The following is a 25,093-nucleotide window of genomic DNA, read 5'->3' on the forward strand; positions in this document are numbered from 1 at the left end:
GTTTGCAAGAACGTAGTGTTGAGAACGTGTCAGAACTTCAGTGTGAGCACAAAAAAAACAAAGATTAAGAGTTTCAGCCCTCCTAGATCCAAATGTAAACTACACAGAGCCTTTGCAGAGTGCTTATACGGTTTGATATGAAGTCAGGTGTGCAAGCCTGTAACTTAAAATCATCGGGATTGATTGCATCTCTGAAATTGCATATTGTCAAGAAACATTAATCATTAGGTTTAAAATTCCTTCACATAATCTGATCACAACTAGTGGGAGCCAAGGATAAACTGAAAACTGGTTACATTTGAGGCTTTGTCGTCACATTTTATTTTAATTTTTTTATAACTGCAACAAACTCAACAAACCCTTTGACCTCTGACCTCTGACTGGCTTCTTCTACGGCTTTATTGTTTACAGAGCAGTCCACTCACAGATTCCTTTTTGAAATCGGTAAAACTTGGCGGCACATCTAAGGCAGCGGTGCCCAATACGTCGATCGCGATCGACCAGGGTAGTACGGGTAGACTATTGAAAAAATGTTTTAGATGTTTAGATGTCTTATTTCTTGTTCTTCTTATTTTTTTTTTTAAAGTTTTTATTGCAACATGCCCTCAGTTCAGCGGCACACATCCACAGGCATGCACAACAACAACAACAACTCAAGACTACCGACTTTCTTAAAGGGACAGCGCTATTTTTTTTTAAAAGCGCAGTGCGACAATTGTTCTTAGAAAAATAAAAACAAAGGCGGATAGAGCTTTTAACACTGTGGCAACAATTAATATGGCTTAGGGTAGGTTATATAGATATATATGTAGGTGGATCACTTTGACTTGGTCATTGTAAAAGTAGCTCACAAGCCAAAAAACTGTGGGCGCTCCTGTCTTACAGCTTCAACCTCAGCTGTGATGGCAACTGCTTGAGCCTCTTTCAGAAGGCAGTACCTCAATAAAACGCACTCTTATCCAGCTTCTTTTCTATTATATACATGAAAACGCCTTTTAGTTAATATTTATCTGGTTAACTTTAATAAAATGTGCAATAATATTAATAATATAATATCATGAAGTTTAGCGTTACTTTTCATTTTGCTTATTGGCTTCCACCCTGTCTCTGTTGTGTCCTTCTTCCCCTCTTGTGTAATATAAAATGTGAATGAAGACAGATCTGAATGAACCATTTTGTTTTTTACTTTTATGGATTTTATTATTTTATTTTTTTTTTTTAACTGTAAACTTCTATACTGTTGTATCTCTTATCATGTTGCACTCCCGTGATCCCAGCTCTTCCTCCTCCTCCTCCTCCTCCTCCTCCTCTTTCTTTGGCTGCCATCATTTCCCATCAATCCATCACAGAGAATATATTTGGCAGTGCTGCTTTTGTTTCGATTTACTTTTTTCTCCCTAATTTTCCTCCCTCTCTCCCTCGTGCCCTCTCCTATTCTCAGGATATAAAGGTAATTCATGCCTTAAGACTCAATAAAGGCCTTACTGTCCCAGAGTGCAACCACTTCACACTCTGCTTTGTTAACGTTTACCTCTACATCATTCCATCTCTTTCTTTTCTTTTTTTAAATCTTGATTTCCTGTCTTTTCTTTTTTTTTTCTTCAACGATTTCTTTTTATTATTATTATTAAATTTCTGTCTTTCTCAGCGCTGTGTGTTTTCGTATTGTCTCACTGTGTCCTACCTCTATTTCTACAGTCTCAACTTTTTATATGTCTCCTCTCGTATTTTTATTTCTGGTCACATCATTCCCTGTCCCTGTCTCTGGCTCTTGACGCACAAAACACAGATGACACAGATGAAGATGCACATGAAAACACACAACACACACACACACACAAAAAAAATGGAAAATGCACTCGTACACAGCCGTAAACCAAAGGTGTGTGACTCCTGTTTTGTCTTGCATCCACAAGCCTGATATATCTATATATCTGTATTTATTTCTATGTATGTGTTAACTTAGCCAGCTGCTCTCCCTCTGTCCTGTCTCTCTCTCTCTCTCTCATTCCTTGTCTCCCCCTCCCTCACCCCCCACTGGGCTTTGCTTGGTCCTGATACTCACTGTTTACCGATCAGGCTTTATCCGATTGCCAGCCTCACTGTCTCTTCTGTGATCGAGGAATGCTAAGCAGACGCATAAAGTATAGCGTTTGGAGGAATCGAGTCCACGGCCACCAGGTCCTCCCTATACTTTGTGCACTGTCGTCTGTCAGTCCGTTGTGTTTTCACATGGATTCAAACCTGAGATTCTGTTGCTTCCACTCACCAGAAGATCAAGACCCAAAGCAGGCCTCGCTTCTAAAGAAAATAAAAACATAAAATATGGATTTTATTTTGTTTGTTTTTTGTTTGTTTTTTTGCAAGAGAAGCTCAACTCAGAATTGGTTTGAACACCCTCAGAAACTTTGACTGTGATTTATTTATTTTTTACTTTATTCGATTGATTTTGATTTTGTTTTTGTTTGTTTCTCTGTGCTCCGTTTTAAATATTTTAATCCGAATTAATTTCCAGCATTAACTCTGACTCGAGGCAATCTTAGCGGTTCATGTGAAACTACAACATCAGTGCATTTCACCGAAAGGCTGACCGTCTGTCTGTCTGTCAGTCCGTGTCTCTCACACATAGGCCAGCGTACTGATCTGTCTTATTTGTCTCTCAATCTGTCTTTCCGTCTGTCACTCCGTTTTATTGGAGGGAGGTTCATCACACAGGACCAATTGACTTAACACACATGAGGATTTGACCGATATGGGTTTTTGAAGAATGGCGTTTCTTTTTGCACTGAAGCGCCTGAAGCTAAGTCTGCAGACAATCAGTGTCCCAAACATGTGTTGAGTGTTCTCGGTGAGGTGAAAAGCTTCTGAAACAGCCTCGAGATCACGCTGGGAAGGTAAAAGTCTCACAACTGCAGCTTCACAAATTAGCACGTTCGACACGATCTGAACGAAATGAAGGTGTCGCACCGAGCTGAAATGTTCCGCTCTCGTATGCGTCTCGAGAGCCATGTGCTGCCGTTAGGGTCACTCGTGGCAAAGAGGAGGTCGCTGGCAAAGAACAATCCCAAGATCAAGATCTCAGCTGTGGGGACGGGTGGTGACTTCAAACTCAACAGCTGCGAGGCAGATGAAGGCTGCAATAAATCTATCAGCTCGAATCATCTTGAGATTAAAATTCCCGCGCAGCAGCGAGTGCATGTTAAACTTCCCCCGCTCTTCCTCCAGTCCTCCAGTGGTTCGAGATGAGAGTCAGTCATCTGCAACCAAAACCCGTTCTGACACTTATACCCCGAATGCGGCAGAACTTTCAAAACCAAGACCGGACTCAAATCACCTGAGAGCCCGTAAATAGAGCAGCAGAACAAAGGCCCTCCTCCTCTACCCCGGCGGGATAGCTACAGTAATCTTAATTTAACTTAGACATTTGCACAACAAATGAAAAGAAGTGAAGCATGCTGCTCATCTGAATGTGTGTTCAGAGAGAAAAGCAAATCATCACTTCTCTTTGTGATCAGGGAGCTCAAACGCTGATTTTATTTTTAGGTCTGTTCGTCTGATGGAACAGATTTGCTTCAGTTTTAGTCAGCGACAACATTCTGCTCTCACATGGACGTGAACCATGCATTATTATTGTTTTTACCAGTCCTCATGTCCAACGCCTTTGACTTAGACTTAGATAGACTTTATTGATCAACAAGGGGGGAGAAAAAACACTCTTGAGAAACACTAGTAAAAAGAAAAATAGGCGTAATAATAATAAAAATAAAATAATTAAAAATAAAAAATAATAATAAAATAAAAAATAAAGTAAATAAAATTAAAAGATAAAATAATTAAAAATTAAAAATAAAATAAAATAAAGTAAATACAAAAATATTAAAAAAATAAAATAAATATAAAATAAAAATAAAGTAAATAAAAATTAAAAAAATAAATAATCAAAGATTAAAAACTAAATAAATAAAATAATTAAAAATTAAAAACTAAATAAATGAAATAATTTAAAAGTTAATACTAAATAAATAAAATAATTAAAAATTAAAAAAATAAATAAATAAAATAAATATAAGTTAAGTAAAATTAAATAAAGTAAAATAGTAAATCAGTAAAAAATTTACAAAATTTCTCAAGACAGCTCCAAATCCACCCTGTTGGGATTAACTTCTCCAAATCTTCTTTCTCTCAAAGCTTGTCTTTCCAAAATCGGGCCTTGATCGTATCACCGTGGACTATTTCTGGCGCGTTTGTTTTCATTTTATCAGATGTTTGAACTGAGGAATCACCTCAGCGTGGCGTAAGAGGATTTAAAACCTGCACTGAACCCGGCCTTGTGCCTTTAGATGCTGTTTCTGACGTTTGCTAGAGCTTTATTGTCCCGTCGTGATCTCAGGACTGTTTCAGAGGCTTATTTTTTTGGCATGAACAACAAAGCCCTCTCGCCTCTTGGTGCTCCGGTGCAAAACCATAATTCAAAAATGTATATGGGTTGAATGGCAGTTCACACACTGATGGCCCTCCACGCCCGGGATCCCGCTGTCTCGCACCGCTCTAACTGTCCTCTCTGTTTGTCCCCTGTGCTCAGAGGGTTGCCCAGGTCTCTGCAACAACAACGGACGGTGCACCCTGGAGGCCAGCGGATGGCACTGTATCTGCCAGTCGGGGTGGCGAGGGGCCGGGTGTCACGTCGCCATGGAAACACTCTGTACCGACGGCAAGGACAACGAAGGAGGTATATTTGCATACTGTTAAGAGTGCGGAGAGAGGTGGTTGAAGAGGTGAACATGTGCAGTATGTTTGTTTGATGAATGTCGGATGACGGTGGGTGGGAACGGTGACGGTTATTTAAATATCTCCACTGGAGTTAACAGAGGCATTAGTTGGATGTTAGCACCAAGTGGGTCCAGTCTTAAAAGTCTTGCTCCAGGACCAGATAGCTTTTTTTTCTTTTTTTTTTCATATGGTTCAGAAACTGTTTGAAAAACAAACCGTAGGTGACTGGATAAAGTCTTCAACTACAACTTCTCACTGTCGTCACACCTACAACACGCGTGTGATCGCCTGCAATTCCTCATGTGATGCTTATTTTAAATAAAGATGGACGCAATGACAGCTCCTCTAAGTGAAGCCAAAGCAAGTACAGCTCCCCCTGGTGGCTGGTGGCAGTATAGGTCATAGGCTCCACCCCCTCCATGTTAGTGGGCGGGACTTGGGCCAAACTAAAACACGTAAAAAAAAAAAAAAATAATTATATGATTCTTATTGTAAATGTAAATGAAGATGGACGCCATGACAGCTCCTCTAAAGTTTAGCCAAAGCATGTAGGGCTCCCCCTGGTGGTTGGCGGTAGTATATGTCATAAGCTCCACCCCCTCGACGTTAGTGGGCGGGGCTTGGGCCAATCTAAAACACGTAAAACATATATAGATTTTTTTATATGATGCTTATTGTAAATGTAAATGAAAATGGACGCCATGACAGCTCCTCTAAAGTGAAGCCAAAGCATGTAGAGCCCCCCCTGGTGGCTGGCGGCAGTATAGGTCATAAGCTCCACCCCCTCCATGTTAGTGGGTGGGACTTGGGCTAAACTAAACCAAGTCCAATATATATTTATTTTTACTCTCTTTGTGATTCTGATGAATACACAAGTGTAATTTTTGTTGTTAATTGTTTGTTTTCGTTGACGCTATACAAACAGGATGTGACATCATGATGACTGCCAGTTGCCATGCTAACCGCTCAGTCCTGTAGGACCGTGAGAGGAGGAAAAAAATAAATAAGTACAGCGTATAATCCAACATTTCTGCTGCAAAAGGCTGCAAAGGCTCCAAAGTCGCAAGATGGCGCCACGCCATATCCCCGGGAGAATAGCGTCTAGTTTGGCCAATGCAAGGACGTGGGGACGCATTGGCCATATTTATATACAGTCTATGTTTAACACACACGTGTCCACCATTCCATCATGTTCTGTGCTACAATGCACAGCAGATCCCAAGACAAAAGTTTAATGACGACACAATTACAATTAATTGGAAAGATGGAAAGAAAATGGAAAAGTAAAATGGGAAGTTATTTCATCAGGTAGCGTGTGTGTGTGTGTGTGTGAGTGTTTGAGTGTGTGTTTAATGTCAGCCCCTGACGCCTGTTCACCAGATGCACAACTGGCTTTTATAAACTAACACAGACAAATGGCAGCCAGGATTTTATTACCTCGCATACCTCCTTATATCCTTCTATCTCTTCATCTGGACCCCGGCTACTCTCTGGCTTTCTGCCCTTCACTTATTCCTCACTACCTAATCCCCCCCCTCATTCTTGCTTCTCATCATTTAGATTGCAGCCTTGTCTTTTTTCTTCTTGGCAGCCCCTAATAAACACATACTGCTTTACGTACTAATTCCTCTACAGCTCCTCCATCTTCCTTTTTCTTCTTCATCACAAAACCCAGAGAACGAGAGGGGGGGTCGTTCTCGTCTGGTTTTCTTTCTTTTCCCTCTGATGCCATTATTCCATATCTTTTCCTCATCTTTTTTTTTTTTTCTTTTTCTTTCATTACATCCTCTCCATGCCTGACGTTATTTATTCACACCTACCTCAGAAGGCCATCCATGTGTGGCCTATTTAAGCCAAGTTAAACTGTCTGGTTATCTCATCCTCTGTCCCGCGGAAAAGCTGCTCAGTCATTTTGGCCTCGAGTCAGTGTCTTTTGTTCTTTGCTTAAGAAAGAAGATGTTTGAGTAACAGACAAGCAAATTCTGTGTAAGATTAAGTCACTGGACTGTAGAGACTGGCAGTCACACCTTATATGAATAATGGTGCTCCACCGTTGTGACAGCTGCTTATTCTGCTTCTCATTCACTCTTATATGCTTTATGCAGTGATGTTCCTCATGTCTTTATTCTTTATATTCCTTCCAGTTCTATGCTAACTGTGTGACCATCCTCCATCTTCTTTTTGCCATATGCCTGCATTGTTAATTATTTTTAATCCCTTCATTATCCCTCACTGCTTCCTAATCTCTCCGTTGCCTCCAGTTCCCACAAACATTCACCCAGCTCTTACTTTTACACCATCCGTTTGACTCCCTTCCATATGTGAGCCTTTTAAGCTCACATCCCGATCCCCTTTTGTTTCCATCCTCCTGAGTGTGATGCTGATGTGCGGCTGTGTTTCAGACGGCTTGTCTGACTGCATGGACCCGGACTGCTGTCTGCAGCCCTCTTGTCAGAACCAGCTATACTGCAAAGGCTCGCCAGACCCAGGGGAGGTGCTCAGCCAGTCTCCGTCCTCGGTGGCTCCTCAGCAGGTACGAAGCTCCAGTCGGAGATCTGAACACCAAAGTAAGAAATGGCATTGCTTTGCATCGTTGCACCTTTTAATATATGTGTTTGTTTTGTATTTCCTCAGGTTGCCAGGTCTTTCTACCAGCGTATTCACTTCCTAGTCGGCCCTGAATCCACTCACGTCATCACCGGAGACAGTCCCTTCAATAAAAGGTAGCCATGTCGCCGTGGTTTTAATTGCACAGCGTGTGTAGCAACACAATGAGCTAATCTGGAGGTTTTAATCCAACATTACCAAACAAGCGATTCAGATGGTAAAAGGAACAATAATCAACGACGTCCAAATCTTTATTTTTTTTAAAAGCGTTCATACAAAGGATGGAGCAGATTTTAAAAGTTAGTTTTGCATAGTGCCATAAAAGAAGGCAAAAATAATTACACCCACTCAGGGCTTCTGTTCTTTAGAGAAAGTTGAGTCCAATTCTTTTGTGAAAACGCAGTTGTTTTGTATAATAGTGGGTTTATGGATAATTTGTGTCATTTCCTTTTTTTTTCCCTTAATGCTTCCTTTCTATAGGAGTGATTGTTCGACTCGCAATGCTTCCACCCGCAGCTTATAGCTCACCCTGCTGTTATTTACTACAATATAACAGTATCAGCTTGGCTCTGCTCTCTGTCTGGATAAATACAAGAGAAAATACACAGTACGCCAGGCTGAGATCGTAATACCGGGGCTCACGGTCCTCCGTTTCTCTTCACAGCGAAGCCATTTCTTCCCACGTCCGCCTCAGACTTAACGTTCATTAAATATGATAAGAGAGAAGGAGAGGGTGGCAGTCTGTAAAACACTGGGAGGGCCACTGACTGAGAAGAAACATGACAACAATTCACTGCAGCCGTTTTTCTGCCTTTGTCACATTTTTTTTTATGCCAGTCTGAATGTTTCATAAGCGCAGAGGGCCGCAGTCCTGTCATAAAAATGTCTGCTATTTCCATAATGGAATGGGCCTGCAACTTTATGGGAAAAATGAAAAAATAATGTGGAGAGTCTCCTTTGTGGCTCTCTGGTAATGCTTCCTTCCTAGTTTAGTTAGACTGACTGCCGTCTAGAACGGTAGAAGCTGAGATCAGACAACACCTCGACACTTAAACCTGGACAGGTTATCATGAATAGAAAAGAGATTAAGAGAAGAGGAGGCGGGATTCAGACTAAGAGGAAGCACAAAAAACCAACCAAGCAAATAGGTAGGAGCCTCCTATTGGATAATTACTGCATGGGTGATTATCTTTCAGCTGGCAACAAGTTATTTAACCCCAACTGATGCAATGAGTGGCTTTTCATTTCTCAAACAACCATGTCTAAAGACACATCCTGTGGTCGTGGAAGAGATGTTAGTCTGTTTTAGAAGGGTCAAATCATTGGCATGCATCAAGCAGAGAAAACATCTAAGGAGATTGAAGAAACTACTAAAACTGGGTTAAGAACTGTCCAACGCATTATTAAAAACTGGAAGGATAGTGGGGAACTCAAGGAATTGGGACTGAACAGCTGTGTAGACTTAAGAAAACCACTAATCAGTGAGGCTAACTGGAAAAAAAGGCTTCAGTTTGCTAGGGAGCATAAAGATTGGACTCTGGAGCATTGGAAGAAGGTCATGTGGTCTGATGAGTCCAGATTTACCCTGTTCCAGAGTGATGGGGGCATCAGGGTAAGAAGAGAGGCAGACGAAGTGATGCTCCCATCATGCCTAGTGCCTACTGTACAAGCCTGTGGGGGAAGTGCTATGATCTGGGGTTGCTGCAGTTGCTCAGGTCTAGGTTCAGCAACATTATGTTGCCCAAAGAAAGGTCAGCTGACTACCTGAATATACTGAATGACCAGGTTATTCTATCAACGGATTTATTCTTCCCTGATGTTCATGGGCATATTCCAAGATGACAATGTCAGGATTCATGGGGCTCAGATTGTGAAAGAGTGGTTCAGGGAGCATGAGACATCATTTTCACACATGGATTGGCCACCACAGAGTCCAGACCTTAACCCCATTGAGGATCTTTGGGATGTGCTGGAGAAGGCTTTGTGCAGTGGTCAGACTCTCCCATCATCAATACAAGATCTTGGTGAAAAATGAATGCAACACTGGATGGAGATAAAACTGGTGACATTGGAGAAGATTATTGAGACAATGATACAGAGAATGTGAGCTGTAATCAAAGATAAAGGTGGTCCAACGAAATATTAGAGTGTGTGACCTTATTTTTTGGTGGCGATGATGGTGCCTGCCAGCACTGACTTTGTGGCACAGTCTTTTATTCTATCGTTCTCGATTTGTATTATTTTAGAAGAGTCGTGTAAATGGAAGGGTGCAGTTTATACATGCAATTTTAATTTTACAAAATTATTCAGCAACTTCCTTAAATCTTAAATGAGGAAAAATGTCTTCTTTTATATTTTAACATTATGACTGCTCCAACCCGTGCTGCATGCGAACAAAACCAGTTGACATGAGTGCTCACAAACGGGACCCAGACGTGTGCAGGGCGTAGACACCTAAAGGCAGAAATGATCCTGCAAATCTAATCAGCGTGACCTCACCTGCAGTGTCTGTGCAGATCAGCACAAGTGGGGTTAATTCGGAGACTCACACATTAGATTCAGCCGTTTTTCTCCCAGCGTTTTTATTACTAATATAGGAACAGATTAGTACGCACTTTTATTTTTTATTAGATTTTAACGTTATTTTATTTGAGATCTTTAGCCACAGAGATAATCCATTATGTTATGAGAATCCTTTATTCTGCAGGCTGTAAAGAGACAAAAACTTGAATTAAATTATATTTTTCGCCCCAGTTCATTAGTGTCTTTATCTCAGTTGTTTGCTGATTCTAATGACGCTGGCTCCACGGATTCTTCTTCCTCGTGAGCACACTCAATAATTGTCAGACTTCACAGCCAAGCGACTCCACCAGTCAGAGCGGACGTCGGCACTAGATTGAACCGTTAACCCGCCCGACGAAGGCGAACGTGAAAACTGGCAAAATAGATATTAATCAGACTCGGTACGCCGCGACATTCGTTGTAGAGATTTGGAAGCATTCGTCCTTTATCATCCGTGGAAATTTAATCTAAGTTCCGTCCGTTGAGGAGGAAACCAAATGGTGAGAGAACGTGAACCCAGTTATGTAAAACTGTGTCAGGAATAAATGGGCCCTGCACAAAAGAACACATCTTTACCAGTGGAGCCAGCTGCTGTTAGAAGAAGAAGAAGAAAATGAAAAGGACAACTTCTCTGTTATGTAGCTCCTGGAATCGTTGCTGTTGCGTAAAACTACGCAAATGAGCGTGACGAGATCAAGGAGTCATGCTGCAGCAACACCAGAGCTCTCAGCCTCTCCCACTGCTCAGCGGTTAACGCCACAGCTCCCCTCGCCACTAGTGATGACAGCAGTAGCTGTAGTGTCTCAGAGTGTATTATTCTGCGAGAAGGTTCTCCAGGAGGTTTTGAGAGGGTACTCCTCTCGGCTTGGCTCGTTTGTCTCAATTAATCACAGTTAAACATGGATTTTTATTTCATTTCCTGTAAACGTTGCATCTGGTCTCACCCCTAACAAAAATCTCTCCGTGTCTCTGCAGCTTGGTGTCGATAATCCGAGGTCAGGTGCTGACCGCCGATGGAACGCCTCTGATTGGCGTCAACGTGACGTTTGTCCACTACCCCGAACATGGATACACGATAACCCGCAAGGACGGCATGTGTGTACTTGCTCGTTATTTATATCTATCCGGCTTCTGTAACCCTTTGCATCCCTCCTGTCGTTGTGAGTTAACTTGTGAAACTGAGACGATGAGACACAGATCGACTAACGGTGGTCTGAGGTGTCTCCTTCGTGACTCTGAACCGTGGTGGGCAGGTTTTTGCTTGAATGAGGGATGAAAGTAAAACAAAAAAATTAAAAACACATTAGCTTTGCGGTGTTTTTAATTTTTTTGACATCCCACAGTTTCCCATCAACGTAGCTTTAATTTGCCTGCAACCTGTCGCTATCCATCCATGTCCCGTGGGCATAAAAGTCAAAGAATCATCATTTTAAACTGTGAAAAATGTGCACGACCACCGAGAGGCCAATTAAATCCATTTCTCATCAGTCAGTTCCTCTGCATCCGGAAAACAGCAATTTATAAATGTCTCGCTAAACTTTTAGCCGCCACGCCATGAGTCTGTGAAGGCTGAAATCCATTTGAAGCGACTGTATTTACTCGCGACCTTCTGCAAACATTAACACGTCAGGTGGAGGGCACCGTGCACTCGAGATAAGTCGTCGAGTCGCTGACATCGCGGGAGGACACCGCATTATGCACGGCGCTTAGCAAATTACACAAAACACTTGATGAAAAGCCAGTTCAGCAAAACAAAGGGAGAGTGCTTAAATCACATCTATATTCTACTCCCCTCCACTTCAGGCTCTTTCTTCAATCTCAAGCACATCAGCTGAAGAGGTGTGAATGTGGGACTCTTTTAAAATGCATTGGATTCACGAGGATGCAATCAATCACCGCTGAACCCGCACTCACTCAGACATAGACTGGAAAAAAAAAAAGAGAAAGAACAAAAGCGGTGGCACACTCGACAACTATAGATATGTAATGATATGCACACGCAGGGAACACGCTCCCAGACTTTAAATGAGCCGATTACGACTCCGCCGATCAACATTTAAGAGCGAGTTCCCTCACGTCTGCTGGTAAATGCTTTGGGAGATTTAGGGTTAGGGCAGCAACCCAGTAAGGAAGGAAGGAAGGAAGGAATCCTTTAATTCACCTTAAGGACGTTCACACTCCTTTCGGCTGACTGCTGTACTTTCTGCCACTTGCTTTCCAACGTGTTTAACATACTTCCAGGTTCGACCTCCTGGCCAACGGTGGGGCGTCGCTGACGTTGAGCTTCGAGCGCGCTCCGTTCCTCACTCAGTACCGGACCGTGTGGGTGCCCTGGAACGTCTTCTACGTGATGGACACCCTGGTCATGAAGAAGGTGACTGAAAGTTTCTTTTCTCTGTATTTTCAGGACGTGCAGAAGAAGTAAGAAGCTAAGATGCAAAATGAAATAAATGTAATTATGTGGGATCAACCCATGTGCAGCCGTGGCTGTAGTGCAATATGGTTGCAGCTCGGTTGCAGATGTGCACGGACAGCTGTGCAGATGGCGCAGTAAGGTGCAGGAACGGACTGCAGACTGGAGGATAGTGGTGAATGTTTTATGTGCAAAAGCACCTGAGGTAGAGTCCAGGGGCAGGGGGGCAGTGGGTAGAGTTCAGCGTCCTGTCAGCCTGGTGGATGAAGCTGATCTGACAAACACAGATGTGAAGCTTTCAAACGTTTCCACTCACTGAACTCCCTGCATTTGTTTCTGATGTGATCACTTATATGGAGCAAGAAGAAACCTTTTTGGTTTCAGGTGTTTATTCATTTACTCGTATAGTTTTATATTTTTTTTAGATCTATCCAAATGCCTGAGCTCAAACCGACGGCCCATTTTTCCATCTGTCCGTCTTGTCTCTCCCGTTTCAGGAGGAGAACGACATCCCCAGCTGTGACCTGAGCAGCTTCATCAGACCCAGTCCTGTCATCGTCGCTTCGCCGCTGTCGACATTTTACAGAGGTTCACCTGAGAACGGCCCCATCATACCTGAAACACAGGTAATAAACACCACCGAGGAGGTCTATAAGGAAAGTTCTGCAGTGTTAACAGCATATAAAAGCACATATCATACATCCAGAGCTCCGTTTGAGCGTCTATTTAAAGGAGCAAGCTGAAGCCACTAATGAGTCAGACCTGTCACGGTTCTAATGGTGTCGACACGTAAACAGAGCTTTAGTCGTGGCCCACAGTGTGCAGCAGTAAGTCTAAATCCACCAGTGCAGAAGGAAATCTGAAAGAATTATTATTCCCCAAGCAGGAGTAAGTAGTAAACAATGAGAGCTCTAAATTGGTCCCATCGTACGCGGAGATACAGGCTGAATAATCAGGGGTTATCACGGAAAGCTTTTAACAATACGTGGCTTGGAAAACACGACAGATGAAATGAGTGAGTTTAGAGACGATCTTCGTTAAACTGACAACAACAAAAAAGAAGAGGCAAAAACGCTAAATACACGCAGCTGTACCGACAAACACAAGGGTTTAAATTAAAAGTTCATGTCTGTCAAATCTTTATTAAACGGCTGCATCTCAATGAATTAGAATATCATAGAAAACACATATATTATATAGATTTATTACTCACAGATTGTTTCAAGAGTTTTTTTCTTTTAATTTTGATGATTGCAGACACAGAATGAACAGGAGCCGGCTGGATAAAAAAAATTATTATGTGCAGATAATTTACTGAAAAATATATATATTTATGACACTAATCAGAGGCTGTTGCAGTTTTTGTTCACCCATGTCCAAAAAAAAAAATCACAAGAGTACTAGACTACGCACACCGATCAGCCACAACATTAAAACCGCTGACAGGAGAAGTAAATAACATCGACCATCTTGAGGCGATTCAGTGTTCTGCTGGGAAACTTTTGGACCAGGCAAAAGTCATGTGGACTTGTGGCACACACCTAGACCGGACCAGACCAGGCGCCCCCCACCCCATAGCAATGACACTCCTTGATGGCAGCAGCCATCCCCAGCAGGATGCAGCCTGACACAGGCACACACAGGAACAACTCAAAAAACATGAAGAACAGCACAACATGTTGACCTGGCCTCCAAATTCACTAGATCCCAAACTGATCAAGTATCTGTGGGATGATCCACAGAGGCCCCTCCCCTCAAAGGCCCCCCCACTAACAACATCCTGTTGCCAGACACCACAGGACACCCTCAGAAGGCCCATGTCCATTCTCTGATGAGTCACCACAAGGGAGACTTACACAATATTAGGTCATAATGTTATGCCTGATTGGTGTATGTTCACAAACTATTGTTTAACGTAATATAATCTTTAATATGCATTGATTTTATCACATAAAACACAGTCGTGATGCAGACTTATTCCAGTCCACAGAACTAAAATGAATTCTCTGCATTGTGTACTCTCACATTGTTGCTGTCACTGATGGCAGAAGGAAGCTTACGGAGCCTAACTAGCATAAGTTGCTAAACGCTAGCACGTTAGACACACTGGGTCCTGCAGAGACGAAAACACACACACACACACACACACACACACACACACACAGTCCCCACAGCTGAGGTACCGCAGCTCTGGAGTGGTTGCTTTTATAGGAAACTAGTGGTACATGTGCACACACACACACACACACACACACACACAGCCCCACCCTGCACCCTGCCTCTAATTGCCTCGGTGCCTAATAGCACGTTTCTCTGGGCAAACAACAGAGGGTCATCATGCAGGAATGTTGTAATTGCACACACATTACGCCATGTTGTCTTTATGTCTTGCGCGCGTGTGTGTGTGTGTGGAAAAAGAGAGAGAAGCGGGAGAGGTGTATTGATTGTGTGGGTGCAAGACAGGCTGAGAGAGTGTGTGTTGGGGTGTGTGTGTGTGTGTGTGTGTGTGTGTGTGTGTGTGTGGCGCTTTATTGTCACATTCTGTTAACCAGTCCGCAGAGGGAATGAAACAGATGACAGAACTCACCGTGTGTTTTTATATTTTTACAACCCTGAAACCAGCGCGCCATAATTATTATTTTATTTGACAAGTGTGTGTGTGTGTGTGTGTCTGTCCGTGATAAAGAGAACGGGTGTGTGCGCACGAGTGTGTGCCCACAAGTAGTGTGCCTAGTGTGCGTGCGCAGATGAAAAGCATGCGAATGGAAAGCTGCTTCTTCTTAGCTTCTGCTGCTTCTGCTGCTGCTGCTGCTGGAGCTGAGTCCATTAGAGAGGAGGCCAGTGAAAAGGGCAGTCTTAAAGGGGATGTAATGGATCTGTAATGAACACTAAATGCCCGGGTAATGAAAAGGCAATAGTGCAGCTGAAAAGTGTAACACCAGAACAGTCCAAAATGGATCATTGCCCGAGGACTCCTCCTTTTTTTGGAGGGTAATGTGAGAGTTTTCTGCCTCTTTTTAGAAAATGTGTTCCCAGTCTGCTCTGCCTCTGGCCCGTTTCTTCAAGTCGCACCGCTCCAGCTTTTATCTCAAAGCAAGTACGAGAAGTTCTGCGTTTTTTTTTTTTATTGGACCTTTGAACCCCGTGTATTTTGAGAAGCTCGAGCGGAGCCCCCGCGAGGCCGCGCGCTGCTCGGTCCCGTCGGAGGGTTGACGCGATGGCATTCACACGGCCGCGGTTGGATGTGTTCACCAGAGCCGAGTGGCTGCTCTGGGTTTGTGGTAGGAAACCGGAGAAGCTGGAGCAAGTTCAACAGAAACAAAACGAAAACACGCACGTCTCCGCGGAGAGCCCAAACCGGGACAAGCGCTTCAACAGGCTCGAGGCGATGCTGTCACTGGTGACACGCTACCACCTTTTAGTTTTAATTTATACTCGCTCGGTCGGAATCGCGGGCCTGCGCAGGAGGTTTTCTCATTTTAGACGGTCGTAGTTCTGAATGTAGACGCATTCTGAAGAAAAAATAAAGACGGGCTTTCAAATTGTTTCCCAAACTGTCAAGATAGACACACAAACACTTCAGTGTGTGTGTCTCAGACAGACTGCACAGCTGTTTATTTGATGAGTACATAGTTCACTGAATGAATCCGCCCCCCCCAAGAGTTAATGATCCTTGAGAAAGTTTGAAGAGGAAAAGCCTTGTCGTTTCTGTGACTTTGCCGATCTGCTGCCACGCCGCTAGCCTCCGTCCCGCCGCTGACTCTCGGCGATCCCACAACGGGAGGACGCTGGGGCACGGCGTGTGTCCTCCGCTTCGTGCGGCTGCCCAGCAGCGATCTCGTCTGGCCCACTTTCTTCTGACTCAATGCAAGGACACGTGAACACCTGCACAGCTAATGCTTAAACACACTCAATGCATGCACCTGCACGGGAATTAGTTATTTACTTCTCTCCGGCAAGCGGAGACATCAAAGCGGACGGGATGTAGCTCTTGACAGCGAACAGTGAGCAGAAAAAACCCTCAGTGTGGATAGCAAAAGGTCAAGGAGGCGTCGGTATGTTTCTGCGTGTGCTATCGTCTAAATCAGAGCCGTCCGTCTGCTCGTCCTTCACCGGCGAGTGTACTTAATAAAATATGTACTTAAACATTCCTTCAAAGGGGTGAGCCGGGGCATGTGGATGTGGACATGGACCCCTCTCAGGTCTGGATACGTCACTTGAAAGTGGAGGTTTTTTTTGAAGTGTAGCCAGACTCTGTTACCATCTGGTTCACCGTATTCTCACAGAGCAGTGACTGGATCCAGATATCTACCGCTCTCTGACGCTTTATTTTCCACAATTCACGAGTGAATTGTGGTTGTTACGTTTATTATTCCGCACTAATGAGAGTCTGACATGTGAAATAATAGTCAGAGAATTTATTATTTTTAAACTGAAGTGCTCATTGGACCTTCAAACAACAACAGAAAAAAGGAAAAAAAAATAAATAACCGTTTCCACATTATGATTTCTGTTTGGATCATGTTTGATTCATCGGGTGTTTGTGGCGGACCACAATTTATTTTTTATCTTATAACAGAAAGAAATAACCACTCATTGTGTTTGGAACATTTCAAACATTTTCCGTTTCTATTTTTTCATTTTTGCCCCTTTGTTAGAAAAATACCCCGTCCTTGCTTAGGCAGAGATGGACAAAAAAAAATAAAAAATAATGTTTTTGAGATTTTCTTCTCTGAAGTGGTAAATATATAAACAGTATTATATATATATATATATATTGGGCTATGACCGGCATTTATTCGTGTTAGCGAAAACTGAGGACAACAAAATACAATAATTTCCAAGAAAACCTCTGAAACACTGAATAAGCTAGAAAAATTGGCACAAAATAAAAATAAAATTTGGATTGTGTCAGGCATCCTACGAGTTTCGTGAAATGCATGACGTCAGTGACTGAAGTAAATGACTGAAGTAAATGACCATACGTAAGTGCTATATCATATTTGATTTTATAAATAAATAAATATATAAATTATGTTGTTCACATAACATTTTGAAAATTTGACGGATTTCCCTCCAAAAAACTGAAAAAAAAAAACTAAAACATGAAAGCAGCCATTTTGGAAATGGCTGCCAAAAGCTGCTACTGCTTGCAGTTCATGTATAAATCCACCAGGGGGCAGATGACAACGATCAAATTTTTTATAACAGGTGTTTCAGGGAATTATTCATTATGTGGGTGGAGCAGAGGTCTCAGAACCTCCTGGATCAAACATGAGACCTTTGACATCACTGGGTAAATCTGATATACTCAGTGATCTGGATAAAGCCCTGGTTTGAATACACACATCTGTCACGAGCCTCGATTGTTTCCTGCTTGTTTTTCCGTCTCCTGAGCTTTCTCACTGCTGACGCTGCTAGCGACCGCATATAGAATCATCTAATTAGCAACTTCGAATGTGAAGCTTCGGATGCCGGTCAGGACTGTGACAGTGCGTTAGGTGCTGATGTGTTTACTGTCATTTTTTACAGGTTTTGCAAGAAGAAACCTCAATACCAGGAAGTGATCTAAACCTGGTCTACCTAAGCTCCAGAGCTGCAGGATACAAACCAGTCCTCAAAGTGACCATGACACAGTCATCAATACCGTTCAATCTGATGAAGGTGAGGTGTTAATTATGTGCTTGTCACTCAGCTCATTGGCTTTAGCGCTCCACATGAGCAGAACCACATCTCAAACCTTTGTGTTTCTGGTTCAGGTTCACCTCATGGTGGCAGTGGTGGGGCGACTCTTCCAGAAATGGTTTCCCGCCCAACCAAATCTATCGTACACCTTCATCTGGGACAAGACTGATGCCTACGGCCAACGGGTCTACGGACTGTCGGAAGCAGTTGGTGAGTTTGCTGCGCACACACAGTGCCGTTCAAAAGTTTTAGGGAGAAATGGTGCCAAAGTTAAGATACTTTCACAAACAAAGGCATGACTGGTTTTTATTTATCGGTTAAATTCACACAAAATGATAAATATCTGTTGTTGCCGAGCTTTTCCTAAAATAAATCTCCTTCGCATACAAGTTTCCAGACAGATTGGTTGTCTCTAGCATCTCGGAAAACAGTTTTTCTGTGGATTTAATGCATTTCAGGGTCTTCTGTCTCTTCAGGCTGTTGAGATAAGAGCTCAGTGGGGCCCATACCATATGCTGCAGGACACCTCTGTGGTTTTTTGTCTCTGGAGAGAGACAAAAAAAAACACAGTCTGGATGAATCTAACTGTATTCAATGTAGCTTTTCAGCCACTTGTTCGACTGACTTTTGAACTTTTTGTTAAAGACACATATTTTGAATTTTATCCCATCAAGTCAGAGCCCGTGCTGCCATTTTTCTGCCCCTCGGTTTGTATGTCTTAACGCATAAGGGAATCGTTTGTCATTGCTTTGCATTCCAGAAATTACTTTTTGCCTGCAAGTTTTTTATAAAACCACTTCTGACCAAAACTTTCCAAACTGTATGAGTACAAGGGTCACAGGGTTTAAATCATTTCAGAGCAGATGGTGCTGCTGCACATCTTTCATTAGCTTTACTCGTTTTCCTTGGCTGACAAGTATTTTTTTGATACTTTCATGCATAAAGTCTCATCTCATCTTCAGTCTCCAGCAATTCCAAAAAGTGAAACGTCTTCGTGACATGCAAAAGCAAAAGAAAAACTTCAAAAATGTCAAAACATTTCACTGTGCTGCACTTTGTCATCTCTGACCGGGCCGCTCTGACAAAAGTTAAGGAGCAACAACGGAGCGTGATCAACAAGCAGCCAGAAGAAGTCAAGCCCCGCTAATTGCTCAGGGGGCAAAACGACATATTCAAGTTCAGAGGGGCTTAGGTATATAATTCCTTCTAGGGCCTAATGGTGCAAAGCTAAAACGCTGGAATGTGTGATCGGCAGCGTGTTTTTTTTTTTTTTTTTGTCGTGAAAAGCTTCAGAGCTTTAGCTTAGTAGGTGAGATTACCGGCTTTCCTTTTTTTTCCGACACAAAAACGAAATGCAATAAAAACTTTGGCTTTCCCTAATGATTATACAATTAAGTGGCTCCGTGCTGGTCTTCATATGAAAGAAAAGCCTGGAGGTTAAGTGGTGTTGTGGCCAGAAGGGTTTGAATCCCTGGACTTCTAATAATAATAATAATAATAATAATAAGGCTAAAGACGGTAATTAAAGGCTGCTGAAAGATGCGTCAAATGTTTCAGAATCGTACATATTGTATGTAAGCCGGCTTACATGGTGTCAGCAATGTAAGTTCAGTTGTGATTGGCCTTCTAGTGCATATCATTTGTAGTATTTCAGGTAAATACATGCAGTATTCTGCTTGCAGGTATGCAAAGACCAGAACTCTGATAGCTTTAACTTACTTTAAACCGGAGGTGGAATCATTGGAGATAATAGTAGATGTCTGTGACCCAGGTGGAGATAAAATGTATGCAATTAATTTGCACCAGTTCAAGACAAAATAACTCTCCACGCAATGGTTATCAAAGTTGACAGCCTACTGTGCACAGGAGCTGTGGTGCTGACTCCTAATGAACATACATAAAGCTGCAGACAGCTCCAGCTAGGTTCAGATTCGGGTTTTGCCGAAAGGCTTTGACAGGGAAATGGCTCGGACATAATGGGTATGCTAACCCCTCTGACACCTTTATGAGGGACAAGTCCAGCAGACGTAGTCCTCGGTGAGTTATTGCGTATAGTAGCCTAGCTTAATGGGCTGCACATAAAGACGATTTACGGCTATGTTTTGTAACACTTCCAAAATGGGTGCCCATAAGTTATAATAAAGGAGCGGAGCAACAAGAATATTTGGAGTACATGTCTGGCAGCTGTTTAAACTCGAGCCGAGGCACAAGCGTCCAGGTTGAATTCATCAGGGGGCGACGACACCGTTGTTTTGTATGTGTTCACATTGTGTCGTACACCTATCAGCCACAACATTGCGACCAGGAGACGTGAATAACATTGACCATCTTGTGATAATTCAGTGTTCTGCTGGGAAACTTTTGGACCTGGCATTCATTGGTGTGGATCTTACTTAGACATGTAGCACCCACCTAGATCAGACCAGGCACCCCCACCCCATAGCAATGACACTCTTTGATGGCAGCAGCCATCCCCAGCAGGGATGCTAACCCTAACCCTAACCCTAACCCTAGGTATTGACCTGGCCTCCAAATTCACTAGATCCCAAACTGATCAAGTATCTGTGGGATGATCCACAGAGGCCCCTCCCCTCAAAGGCCCCCCACTAACAACATTCTGTTGCCAGACACCACAGGACACCCTCAGAAGGCCCATGTCCATTTTCTGATGAGTCGCCACAAAGGAGACTTGCACAATGTTAGGAACGTGGTCATAATGTTATGAAAATGTGCCACAGGACACAAACATTTGTTTTCTTTTAACCTGAAATGCAAAGAGAAAACATATAGTTTAAGCTAGTTAACAGATTATTGTGTAATTTTATAGTTTTTTCTTTTTCCGAGGGGTCAATCAGTGACTATGAGATATTACGAGAAAAAAATAAACCGCAGGTCTCTTTACGTTAGACTTCGGAGCACGCTTGGATGAATGGTCGTACAGACCCAGACAGTGATTCATAACAGACGCAGCAGGTTGGATGATTTATGCCAAAGGAGGCACCGAAGCGTGTCTACTGTCTGCGGTCCTTGGCAGCGAGCAGACAAACAAGGCGCGCATTACGTCAGATTAGCTCAGACAAACCTTGGGGATTACAGCAACGCACGGGGAGACGCTGACAAATAATCACTCTGTAGAAGTGATGATGGTAACCCCCGGGGGTGTGCACATGGAGGTATATGATGTATAAGAAAGGAAAAAGGAAGAAAGATAAGTCCACAGAGGTCTATATTATTTAAACTCCAGCTGAGATTAAACTTCAGATCAGCTATAATCAACATTTTTGCTTGACTGCCTCCCTTGACTCTGCCGAGCTTCTCAGCGACTTTCGGCTCTTTGTTACCGTTTTAATAACTTTAATAGCTGCTCTGCACCAAAACCATCAGACAGACACTAGCTGCAGCGTTTAGCAGCTAATGAGCCGGAGGGTTAAATTTACTGCCGCGTTTTCTGAAATGGCTGCAAAACAAAAAGTAGAATTACCCCAAATAAATATTGCATGTGAAGCAGCTGTTAAGATCAGAGCGGAAACACAACTGGATTGGATTTATCACGGGAGAAACTATAAATGTGTTTGGCTGTGCTGGATATTTCTTGATGAAGACCAAAATAAAGAGTCAGATAAAGAATATTAGACAGAATAGCAGTGTTTCCCATACAATGTTAATACTATGGCGGCCCACCAGGGTCTAAGTTACTCCGCTATGGTCATAAAGGGCTCGGACAAGTCAATTAGCATGAGAAGCTATCTATGTTGTTCACTAATAAAATTTTAACGTTACCGCCACTTTTTAAAACCTGATGCTTTTACAACGTGGAGATTTACAATTATTTAAAGAGAGTTGGTCAAAACCCAAATGAAACATCTTCAGGCGTAACGTAAACTAGCTTAACTTTATAAGCACTAGCTAGCAAAGTTAGATTGAAAGTCAACTGTTTACCAAAAATTTGATTTATACGCTGACACTTATATACATTTGTCCATAGAATGCCACGTTTCAACAGCTTATGTTTAGTATTAATGTACATGAACTGCGCAGGCCATCGCTATTTGTCGGTAAATCCAAAATCAGCGCTGTTACGGTAATTTAAAGACGGACTGATGCAAAACGCATGCTCTTATTCTATGTGCCATAAATAGTTTTTAATAGTTGGGATAACATCATAATTAGATGCTTTTATTAAGGCAGAATAACAGAGTTTTATAAAATCTTGTGGAAAACACTGCTAAAAGTCCTGTATTCTGAAGTAGCTCCATGGTATCTATGGTTGAAATGACCTCTTAGACCTTTGAGCAGCTGTGCACAAATTAAAATAATGATTTAGCTCGCCCAAGAATTACCGTGCAAATAAAACGTTCACCATCTCAAAAGTAGATTTCAGATTTTGCCCCTTTCCCCAATTCCCTGAACAATAAGGATATTTTAACAAAAAATCTACCCCGTCTTTAATTATTTTAAAATATTATGTGGCTTCATAATTATCCAGAACATAACCGGTGACTGACATATGCATCTTCTGACGTACGCATCTTCTGACGTGGTTTACAGCTACAACCGTTCCACTGGCACCTCATAAATATTCATTCATTCATTCATTCATTCATTTTCTGTAACTGGGACACGGGGAGAACACACAAGCTCCACACAGAAAGGCCCCAGTCGGCTAAAATATAAGTAAAATAAAATAAAAATAGTATAAGCAAAAATGTACAGAATTTGGCATATGAACAAATGTACAAGAAATAGAAACGGAAGAATATATATATACATAGGAATGATAATAAGGTGCAATAATGTCCATTAACATTAATAACATGGAGTTATCTTGTTGTTGTCCAGCTACATAGAGTTTGGGATGAATGACGTCCTGTAGCGTTCACTGTGGGAGTGGAGCTGGATCAGTCTGTTGGAGAACGAGCTCCATTGTCCCTCTATTGTCTGGTGTAGTGGACAAGATGGATTGTCCATGATGGAGAGCAGTTTGTCCAGTGTCCTCCTGTCGTTCACTGAGACAAACGTCTCCAACTCACTGCCAATAACAGTTTATTTAATGCACTGATGCTGTGAGGCACCAGCTCTAACCACTGCGCCACTGTGCCGCCTGCCTCATAATTACTGTACTGAAAATGTGAATAACTGGAAAGAAATGGGAGAATTTTTATCTCTTTCATTTATTAGAAACTTCACACGGCCTCCTCTTTCATCTCGTTCCTTCTCTCTTCCCCCTCAGGACCGCTCCTCTAAATCTTAGGCACACACTGCTGCCAGTTTGTGTAATGGAAATGGCAGAAACTGCAGAACACAGAGCTGTGTGTGTGTGTGTGTTGATCTGGCAACCGTCCCACCGCTGACGTTACAGTGTCAAACCTCACAGAGGCCGACAGACGTCCCTGACAACCAAGTGTAAAGAATAAAGTCAAAGCCTTTAGTGTGTTTGAATCGGGCCAGAGGATGACGGCGGAGAGAAAACACGTGAAGGTTAAACGCGTGCTCCTTTGTGTTGTTTTAAAGAGCGGAATAACTGAGCCTGAACTCCCCTGTGTGTCCATCAGTGTCGGTCGGGTTTGAATACGAGTCCTGCCTGGACCTCATCCTGTGGGAGAAGAGAACGGCCACACTGCAAGGCTACGAGCTGGACGCGTCCAACATGGGAGGATGGATGCTGGACAGACACCACATCCTGGATGTACAGAACGGTACGTGTCAAAACACGCCACAAAAACACGTCCGACTGTTATACTTTATTTATTTATTTATTTAAACACACACAGCAGGACACACCACATCCCCACAGCATCGTCGTCTGTCATTGTCAGTCTCCTCTTCTGTGCTATCTCCACCTGTGCAGAGGATGGTGAAAAGCACGGCGGCTTGAATGCTGAAAAATACAACTGAAGATACTTCCACACCCTGCTTGCTTCTTTTGGCCCGCAGCGTCTCACATATTATATACTGGGTTATAATAATTCTTTTTTTCTGGCGTGCTAGTGTAGACATAGAGACGTGGAGTACAAAACCAAGAAAAATTTAAATTACAGCGATTTTTATTTATTTATTATTTAATTGTAATCATTTATGCAGCCAAACTGTCAGTAGGCAAAATAAAAAAAATAAATAAATAATAACATCAAGACATCCGCTAAATCTTCTGGATTATTTGAAAATAAATCAAAGAAACTTCATTTTTATTAAAGGGGAAATTACCGTTTTTTACAACCTGGACCTTATTTCTAGCATAAAATATGATCATTTACTCAGCCATATAACTTTTATGTTATTTGTAGTCATTCAGGAGATATTTAGATCTGCGTATATCCATATAGTGGGAGTGAATGGGGCACTGAAATGCAGCCTCTAAATAACACTGCTATTTTTTTGCAACATGGCTGAATATTTTTCCGATTCTGATTTTGTGGATAAACCATAGCAGTAGCAAATTACAGGTAAACAAACCAACTGTCACGGGTGCGCCCGGCGCTCAGAGATGACATCATCCAGATGAGAAGACACCATCCGGGGTCTGTAGGTCAGTCTACAGACCCTGGATGATGATAACAGGTAACTCCGGACTCAACGGGGAATAGCACTAGCGTATCATAACAAAATATTGAGTTTAGCGGCAGATAATGCGTAATTTAGAGGCTGCGTTTCGGTGCCCCATTCACTCCCACTATATGGATATACTCAGATCTCCCAAATGACACCAAAGTTCATGGGTGAGTAAATGATTGTATTTAATGCGAGAAATAAGGTCCAGGTTGTAAAAAAAACAGTAGTTCCCGTTTAAGTTAGAAATAATAGTGAAAGTTGTGTATTGCTAATTTATTTTAGGGTACATTTTTTTATTAAAAACTGCAGCTGCGTTTTTCTCTCATTAGTTTTGACTATGCATGTTTAACAGCAAGGACAAAATGCTCTCCCGCTCGAGACGGAGGCAGTTTTGTTTTTTATTCCCGCTCTCGCTTGGGAACCGCTGGCGTACGGTGCGGACGAAAGGGCATGTTAGAAGTCATGGGGATGACTTGCATGACTTCTCATTCAGTGCACTGATAGATT

At 42.4% G+C, this 25,093-nt stretch overlaps 1 protein-coding gene across 2 annotated transcripts in view; it reads left to right on the top strand.

Moving 5' to 3' along the window:
• The window catches only part of tenm3 (teneurin transmembrane protein 3), a 222,162-nt gene that overhangs the window by 134,368 nt on the left and 62,701 nt on the right, over positions 1–25,093 (top strand). For both annotated transcript variants that reach the window (XM_084560677.1, XM_084560678.1), the window contains 9 exons: positions 4,583–4,729; positions 7,173–7,303; positions 7,405–7,493; positions 10,915–11,034; positions 12,181–12,313; positions 12,850–12,978; positions 17,885–18,016; positions 18,112–18,247; positions 23,590–23,733. In XM_084560677.1, coding sequence (XP_084416803.1) covers positions 4,583–4,729; positions 7,173–7,303; positions 7,405–7,493; positions 10,915–11,034; positions 12,181–12,313; positions 12,850–12,978; positions 17,885–18,016; positions 18,112–18,247; positions 23,590–23,733 — 1,161 coding nt within the window. The remainder of the gene's footprint in view (positions 1–4,582; positions 4,730–7,172; positions 7,304–7,404; positions 7,494–10,914; positions 11,035–12,180; positions 12,314–12,849; positions 12,979–17,884; positions 18,017–18,111; positions 18,248–23,589; positions 23,734–25,093) is intronic.

This window comes from Chelon labrosus (assembly GCF_963514085.1).
Source record: "Chelon labrosus genome assembly, chromosome: 2".
Lineage (NCBI taxonomy): Eukaryota > Metazoa > Chordata > Actinopteri > Mugiliformes > Mugilidae > Chelon > Chelon labrosus.